Source organism: Asparagus officinalis, unplaced genomic scaffold (genome assembly GCF_001876935.1).
Source record: "Asparagus officinalis unplaced genomic scaffold, Aspof.V1 AsparagusV1_Un1755, whole genome shotgun sequence".
Taxonomy (NCBI): domain Eukaryota; kingdom Viridiplantae; phylum Streptophyta; class Magnoliopsida; order Asparagales; family Asparagaceae; genus Asparagus; species Asparagus officinalis.
Genome location: NW_017974014.1, coordinates 1 through 8,754, shown reverse-complemented (window position 1 = coordinate 8,754; position 8,754 = coordinate 1). Strand labels below are relative to the sequence as shown.

The following is an 8,754-nucleotide window of genomic DNA, read 5'->3' as shown; positions in this document are numbered from 1 at the left end:
GTCGGAAAATCTACTACAGTAGCGAGTCGGAATTATGCTACAGTAGCGGGTCGGAATTTGCTACAGTAAACGCGGGTCGGAATTTTGCTACAGTAACCGCGGGTCGGAATTTGCTACAGTGCTTTGACCGTACAAAGAAGTGAAGTTTTGACTATGCTACGATTTGAATCTGAAAAATCTCAAAACATAAACGTTGTAGATCTCTTCGTTAGCTTTCCAACGCATCCTGAATCGGCCTAATAGGAGATCTTACGAAAGAGTTATGACCAAAATACCACAGATATCTCAAACTGACCCGCGCTACAGTAACAGCGGGTCGGAATTTTCCGATGCTTGAGAGCTCTTGAGAGCTTGCTGACTAAGACTCCCAACTGGGAGCTTGATGCACTTGCTCTAAGCCACCAAGTCTTAGATATAGATCCTCAGGCTGACATTGTGTCAACTGATCTGTTTGCTTGAATATGAGACAGCTACACTTTGGAGAAGATGGAAAGTAGAGACTGCTAATTTGATACATAAGCAAAAACAGATATAAAAAATAAAGGGGTGAAAAAGAAAGTAAGTTCATGCAAATTGAGCACTCTTCCAGTAAAACCAGCATAAACTCTTCATTCTCAGCGAAAGAACCAACCAAACATAAACGAGGCTATACAACAATACAAGTTGAGACTGCAGCAATTAAAATGATTCAGAGATCTCATCATTTAGATGATGAACAACCTCGGCATTACTAGCTTGTATACTATTTAGGCCATCCAAACCCTCACGGCCTATTGATCCCGACTTAATGGCAGCAGTAATCGTCCTCCGCAATCTCAGTAAGCCAACCTGTTTCGACACAACATAAAGCACCGCGGACATGAATACGAGAAACCCAATCACAATAATCACCCTGTTGTAAAGAGTCAATAAAGAGTGCAGCTAATCAAGAAACATACCACAGAAATATACTGAAGGACACACTTAATTTCTAGTTGCCTGTTACGATCGCATGCTTAATATGAGCAACCACAAGTAGTTACAGATATATGAAAGTTAACTTTTGTTCTGCCCCATATATTCGACTCTGGAAAAATTCTTACCTGCTCAATGAGAACCAGCTTGTATAATTGAGCTCAATCAGAAACTGACACGTCAGTCACTAATTTTAATTATTCATTCCATCTCTCTCACCCCCTCCATTGTACTTTTCTCTTCTCTTTATCATTGTTTTTGTTTCTCCTCTTCGAATCAATTGAGAACCCAACCCTTCAAACCTCGAATCAACGAAACATCACCTTCCACATTTTCTCACCATCAACAAACCTAGTGGCTGGAACCCTACGTGAAAACACTGACGAATCCGTCTCTATAAACCTCCTTATCATATAAAACCCTTCAAAAACCTGCCCTTTATCCCATCCTCAACTTTCTCCCTTGCAAACACAACCACCCTACCTTCCTCCCCAAAATCACACAAAATCTCCCTAATTTGAACTCAAAACCGTTCATAGACATATTGTAGTCCAAATAAACAGCCCAAATTTCCCTCTTTTTGGGGTAAATTTCATAAAATGAGCTCCATCTCCCTTCAGGCGGCAATTCAACTGTGACTTTATGAGATGAGGATGAGATGGGCTTGGTGACTTTGGATGATTCGAGGGTCTAAAGGTGCCAGTGGATAAAAGATGGTTGTTTTCAATTAGGGTTGTTTTGGCGTCGGTTAAAGGGATTAAAATGGAATTGAATAATTAAAGTGAGTGAGTGACACGTCTCACGTTTTAATTGAGCTAGAGTAGGCCAAGTTGGTATTCATTGAGTAGGCAAGAATTTTTCCTTGACTTGGGTGTATCTTTGAAAAAAAGTAAACTTTCTAACTATCACTTAGATCCCCTTGTGTACAAGCAGAGTTATCTCTATTTATCTACACCTGTCGCGTGGGTATCACGTGACGTCAATGTGTTGTGATTCTCTTATAGGTGTTGAACATGCACCCCGTATAATAACTTTGGTTGACCATCAGAGGGTCCAGTGCTAACAGAAAAGTTCTCAGGTATATTGAATTATAAAAAATTCTCAGGTTCAAACCCAGAATATGACCCGTCTTTTAAAGAAAAAAACAATATGAACAAGATCCAGTTGTTTCCTTATATAGTGTCATATAGATGAATACAATCTTTCTGTCATATCCTCTCGTTCATCCGGAAACTTTTCGTTAGGGAAAATGAACTTTGTGGGATTATCCATGAGCTTAAACAGCGTGCCCAATTCACACACCTGGATCACCTCGTCTCAAAAACTTACAAGTATATTATATCATACACCTTGCTACGGCATAGCACAAGCTGCACAAAATTCATTCCTATAACAAATTAAGTTAAAGTTTGATGGCAATGAAGTTGGCACTAACAGGGAAAAGCAAAAGGCATAGAAAGAAACTTCGATTATGGACAGCCAGAGCTTTCTAGTTAAATTTTTATGGCAAGGAACAAGGGATCTGTTACAATATAAAAATATAATCCTAAACCCTCACCACAACTTCGCAGTTTTGGTGTAATGATTAAAGGGAGTTAATTTAAGGTGATATCAGGGCAACCCAAGTTCAAATCTCACCGACCATGAATTTAAAGTGTATTTTCTAAAAAATTGACACCGCTGCGTAATTCAAGGTATCAGACCATAAAAAAGGGGAACTCAACCTGCAGCAGCATGTTAGAATATGAGAATATAATCCTCAACCCTCTATCACAACTTCGAAGTTTTGGTGTCATGGTTAGAGGGAGTTAATTTAAGAGGATCAACTAGAAGAAGCATTAACAACAATGGTATATAAAGAGAGTTACACTCATTTTGTTATTGATACAGTCCAACTCAAACTTTTTATGTGTGTGTGTGTGTGTCTGTGTGATAATACGGTCCAACTCAAAGTTAACAACTTTAGTTCAAAACTATACAATATTCAGTTAAAATAAATTGCTTTACTTGTCACTAACAAAGTAGAGATGTTTTACCTGTCCAAGACATCCTGATGACGCATTGTGGATAGCAATCTCCTAGTACGCATCAGTAAAGAGCGATGGCCTTTGTACTCACTCTCAGCCTTTTTTAAGAAACTAGTTGATCCCTCTGTTTGACAAATAATATATCCATAAGTTAGAAGGAAAACAAGCCGAGGTATAAACAACTAATATATAAGAAGAATTCTGTGGCAACTTATGCATCTCAAAAGATTCTATGGTCCAGAAGATAATGAGTTTCATACATTCTCTGATCTGGAAAATGGAACTAATCCATGAGCTACTTGGACCTTTATAATAAGTATTATTTGCTACGATTATTTTGAAAGAAAATCATGCCACACTGGTCATTTAGGGCATGTTGTGATGCTTTAAATGGAGCTCAGAAATATTTGTCAATGACGTTTTTAGTTTTCAAGTTTGTTGATGATAATTGCTCCAGTATTGAAAGTTGCGGAAAAATCAACTGCGACATCTCTTTTATCTTTGAAATGATGAGCCAATCAGCAAGAGATCCTCTAATGTCACACATGCAGTTTCCAGTCACCCAATACCAAATATACAGATGTCCCAACATCGATATTGTGGCTCTATTCAGATATGATGCTACATTCTTTGCAAATATATTGCCTTAAGCTAATCTCTAATCAACTCCTCTATATTCCAAGTAATCTTGATAGAATATGTAGTAGCCTATCCGCTTCAAACCAATTTCAAAACTGCATTTATAAGTTGATCGCTCTCTTGATACATGTCCCAAATTTAGAGAAGGTAATAATATCTCAGCACCATGTATAGAAGCTCTCAAGCGATTAAACCAATCCCCTATCCTTGAGATCATAAATAGTCATCCAGGAGGCACAAGCTGATCCCTAGTCGCGTTCTCTATGTTCCAAGGAACCCAAGTAGAAACTGTGCATCATATTTGTCCTTTAACTTGAAACCAATTTCATAACCAGCGGCTGCACATTGATTAGTGTATTAATATGTTTCATACATGTCCTCGTTTAAGGAAGTTAACTAATAATTTCTCAGCACCAAATCAATATTGGTACTAGTTTAAAATTCTTAAGACAGTAACAAAAACCCAAACTTCCCTTGCTATCTACATTTGTACTAGTTTAGAGTTCTTAAGACCCTCAAAACCACTACCACCATCATCACCAACCACCACCACCGAAAACTATGACAAACATGCGATGCTTGAATTTTCTAATTTCTAGATGTATTCAAATTACCACAAAGCTCGCGTGGCCTAAGCGTCTTCCATGAAGTCTGGCAGAATGTAACCAGCCATACTTTAAGTTTCTCTATAGCAGCCACAACCAAAGTTCTCTTTTATTTAGTTTTCTTTCTCAATATAGTTGATATCTAAATAGTGAAATAGATAACAGTGGAACAGGCGGTTGAATGTAAAACTATCTCATGTGCAGGATATTGTAAAGACCAAAAATCCACGAACCGAAATTTAATGAAAGAAGTCAGAGAATTTCTTTGACAGTACACCCATTTATCCATGAAGCGTTTTTATTGTACCTGATTGATCAGCCATACACTATTTATGTAATAAGTTATATATTTCTGGAAACTAAACACATTTCATAACCCCATCCTGAAAAGCTTAAAGCCGTAACAGGCTAGCCAAAACCAAAGAGTACAAATTCTCCAAAAATGAGTACAGAAGTATTGAGAATGCTGATATTGACATATAACAACACTGAGATAGAAAAAGAAAAAAAAGGCTGAGAGGTTAGAGGTAATTCCTACCAGGAATAGAAATGAGTTGAATGAGAGAAAATTAATCAAGATAGTTTGGGCATGTGCAATGGAGGTCAATAATTGCATCAGCTAGCTTAGGTTTAGTGAATGGAGTAATGAGGAGCAGAAATAGGCCCTAATAACACAGTTGACAATTAAAAGGTTTGTTGTATTTGTTTTTTTAGCTAACTCCTAAAATCAAGGTCCTGCCTGAGAAAATCATTCAGGGATGACGGATGATGGTAAATGGCAACACATATGTATCCTCAAACAAGAGAATATTAGAGCACATCATGCTTTTCCTGTCAATCTAGTGTGTGCAAACAATTATGAGAGTAAAGAAATTAACCGTTGATTAGGGGAAGTCAGACACTTAAGAGAGTAAAGAAATCAACCATTGACTAGGGAAGCCTAACATATTAGAGTGTTTGTAGATTATCCATTATGTGCCCCTGTCAGTGATAGCAATGATCATCTCTGTTTGCTATGTACTCCATATCTGTGTAAAAACCAGTGAGAAGTTGTTATTATCCTGACGTGACTCACAGATATTACTTCTTGACATAAAAGAACTATATTTATGCAATCACAAACAGTGTTTTAAATGTTGGCCGCCATGTCGGACATGTCGGCCTACGTATTGCGTTTTCAAAGTTCATGCCAGATATATCGAGAGACATGTTGGATATGTCGGGCAGATATATTGGGGGATATGTCAGGTATGTCGGCAGATTTTTTAGTTTGAAAAATTGGTTGATTTTTTGGTTATGTTTGTCTAATCAGGTTTGTATTTACATTCTTGTTTGTCTTAATGTTGCTTCCAAAGATAAAACTAGATCAGTTAGGGGAAATAAAAAAACAATCCGAAGTCATTTCCGTCGCTTCTCTTCTCTCTCCTTTGACATCTCATTGGTCTCTTCTCCGAGCTGTTCCTTCCACATCAATATTGGGTGATCTTCTCTCCTTAACTACCAACATCGGACTCCTCTTTTCTCGTCTCTTTCCTTCAAAGTCTAACCCTAAGCATCATAAGTTATTTTTTTTATATGGTTAGACAATAAAATTTATTAAGTATGTTAAGATTTCATTTATGATATTTATATTACATATATACACACCATCTGATATGGCAATCCGATATTTTTTTCATGTCCCCCAATATATCCCCGATTTCCGCTATCCTGCATGAATCTTAACCGTCCGATATGAACCCGACATCCGACGTTTAAAACCTTGATCACAAATGTTGAGACTGCAACTATGGAGTCCAAATCAGATAACTTTATCAAGAAGATTAAAGCACTTCCAGCTTGGTTCTTCAGAAATTTAAGACATATAATTAGAGTAAAACCGCAGATGCTCCAATAGGATTTAACATTACAAAAGAAACATCAGAAAAGAAGGGTGTTCTATGGGGTAAAACCATAATTGGATGAGTACAACAAATAATTTAACAAATAAAGAGATAACTTAAAGACTGAAAGGCCATTAGCAAGATACAGCAAATATGTAAAAGAATACCACTTGCTATCACTTCCACAACAAGACTTCAAATAACATACCAAAAGTTCCCAATGTACTTGTGCTTCTTTCAACCTCCTGTAAAAATCATCAATGATCAAACAATCAGTTACATTAACCCATCAATAAGCTAAACATAGAGAAAATTTAGCAAGACTAAAAACCTTCTAGACCCACCTGAACCATCAATTGACAAGTACGTCGAAGGCTTTCAGTAATGCTTTCTGCAGCAGATGTCATTCCAGCCTTTGTCCTAGAAATTATGAATAATGATTAAGCTCTTTAAACTAACTTTGCTACCAAAAATTGAAAGAAAGATAGCCATGCTATGGTAATAGCAAAGTTAAGTAAAATTTCAGTATGTGTAAAACCTTCATATGAACTTTCTGGCATATTTCAGGGTAGGTAATGTTTATTATTAATATGAGATTTACACTACCCAAGTGCACACATGCGTTAAAGCTAGTTATTAGAAAAGCATTCAATACGCAACAAATAGTCGTTACAACATTCATTCTATCTCGGTGATAAACAAATGTTTCGCTAAAAGAATAGTGCTCACTGTAGATTACGTCTACGAATTGTAGACTCTTCTCCACCTCCTAAAAGCAGCTCTCTCTGCAAACAAAAGCATCCAACATCAGTTCTATTATACCGAAAATAAAAGAGACAAGACAGTTGCACAAAGTTTCCATTAGGAACAATTAAGAGTGGTCAACTAGATTGATTAATTGGACAAGAACACCTAAAAGTCAGATGAAGCAAAGTTATCGTGCATTAATTGGGGCTATTAGTACAAAAAACAAAGTGCAAAGTAAGGATAGAGAAAAAAACTAATGAAGCATAAGAGGCAACTGGCTTCTTCCTGTGCCGCCTTTTGGATATTGGATTTTACTTGCAAATTAGCATCCCTCAAGCTCATATGCAAAAACTGGGAAGGAGGAAAAAAAAGTTAAAGACAACATTAAAAAATCAACACATAACAAAATACATGTTCAACTAAAAAATAGTATTATACCTCTGATACTGCTCCTTCCAAGACTTCCACATTGCATTCGCAGACTGCACCTCCTCTTCTGTGGGAAGTTGATGGGCTAGAAGGTCGAGCTTAACCTGCAATGACCTGAGCACCGCCATTCCGTCTTGTGCAGCACCATTCAATCTAGGAAGCGAATTCGCTTCCTCTGTCCCTCTTCCGGATTTCCCGCAACTCTCAATTGCTCTCACATGTTCTTGAGTCTGAACAAATGTTTGATCCCACTCCTTTCTCACACTCTCGACTGCCACTACAACTTCATCCATTATAACCTATAAAATTAATGACTGTCAAATGTCACAATACAAAAAAAATTCACTTGACATGAAGAAATGAATGATTTATCGGTTTCTTCATTGTGTGGGTTTATCAGTATCCCATACAAAATCAACGGAATGAAGTAACTTTTGCTAGTGAGGAGAGAATTAAACAAGGAAACAACACCAACTAATGAAAATGAACGAACTTTTCATTGTGACTTGGCATAAATGCTTGATACCAAATCTATACAGACTGCTAATTTATCAAACATCAAAATGGTTGCAGAATTCATTTCCAAACCTATACATCAAAATAACTGCATAATTCACTTGATGAATAGTAACGAGGTCATGTATTTTTTTCCCTTACTTTAAGGATTTCATCCAAACCCGACAGATCTCCCTCAAAATCAACAAAACGTCATGTATTTCATCATGAAGGGGAAAATCAAAAAGATATCAGCCAAGCTCCCCTTCTCTCCAGCAAAAATGGAAGTCTAAATTGCATGAACACGTGCTAAAATTGAAGTATTGATGATAATTTCTGCAAATAAGAATTTGTAAAGAATTCGACACTTTTGGGTGAAACAAACAAGAAAAAAACAATCAGCAAATGGCTTGGGAAATAAGAAATAGAGAAAGAGAAAGAAAAACTTACAGAGATCTCAGATCTGCAAATTCCCCATGCCGACGAGACTCTAGGATGAAAGAGGGAATCGACGCGCGAGAGAGAGAGAGAGAGAGAGAGAGAGAGAGAGAGAGAGAGAGGGAGAGAGAGAGAGAGCAGAGTGATGCTGGGCTTTGGGTTGGACTGTCATTTTCACTAGCATTGGCGCTGGGCCGTAGTTGGGTTGTGCTTCAAATGGTATTACATTTATTAAGTAGTTAGGTTGCCTTTGGATTCGAGGATTTGATTTCAAATTCTAGAATTTAAATTTTATAATTTCAATTCTTATTTCGTTGTTTGGTAATTACTGTAATTTCAAATCTGGAATTATCAATTCTAAATTCAGTGTTTGGGAAGCAATTCAGTTCTAGAATTCTCGATTAACTTTTTGAGAACTTTTAGAATTTCAATTCACTAAACTAGTGGACAAGACAAACCTAAAAAAATATGTAAAAACCCACATTTAATTCAAAATAAATTCTCTTACTCTAAAGTAGTAATAAAGATTATAACTTG

General features: G+C 36.8%; 1 protein-coding gene across 3 annotated transcripts; it reads right to left on the bottom strand.

Annotated features, from left to right (window-relative positions):
- Positions 1 to 546: 546 nt before the first annotated feature.
- LOC109828480 lies at positions 547 to 8,727 on the bottom strand. 3 transcript variants are annotated; one of them, XM_020395466.1, is made up of 8 exons: positions 8,230 to 8,727; positions 7,294 to 7,583; positions 7,110 to 7,206; positions 6,838 to 6,893; positions 6,453 to 6,528; positions 6,317 to 6,353; positions 2,991 to 3,105; positions 547 to 892 (listed from the first exon to the last, which is right to left on the bottom strand). In XM_020395466.1, the coding sequence occupies exons 5-8, from the start codon at positions 6,513 to 6,515 to the stop codon at positions 679 to 681; spliced, it is 429 nt and encodes a 142-aa protein (XP_020251055.1). In that variant the 5' UTR covers positions 6,516 to 6,528; positions 6,838 to 6,893; positions 7,110 to 7,206; positions 7,294 to 7,583; positions 8,230 to 8,727; the 3' UTR covers positions 547 to 678. The 3 variants fall into 3 exon arrangements, with proteins under 3 accessions (XP_020251055.1, XP_020251054.1, XP_020251053.1); XM_020395465.1 differs by adding an exon at positions 7,942 to 8,115 and having other exon boundaries at positions 6,838 to 7,206; positions 8,230 to 8,726; XM_020395464.1 differs by having other exon boundaries at positions 6,838 to 7,206; positions 8,230 to 8,726.
- Between the last annotated feature and the right edge of the window lie 27 nt (positions 8,728 to 8,754).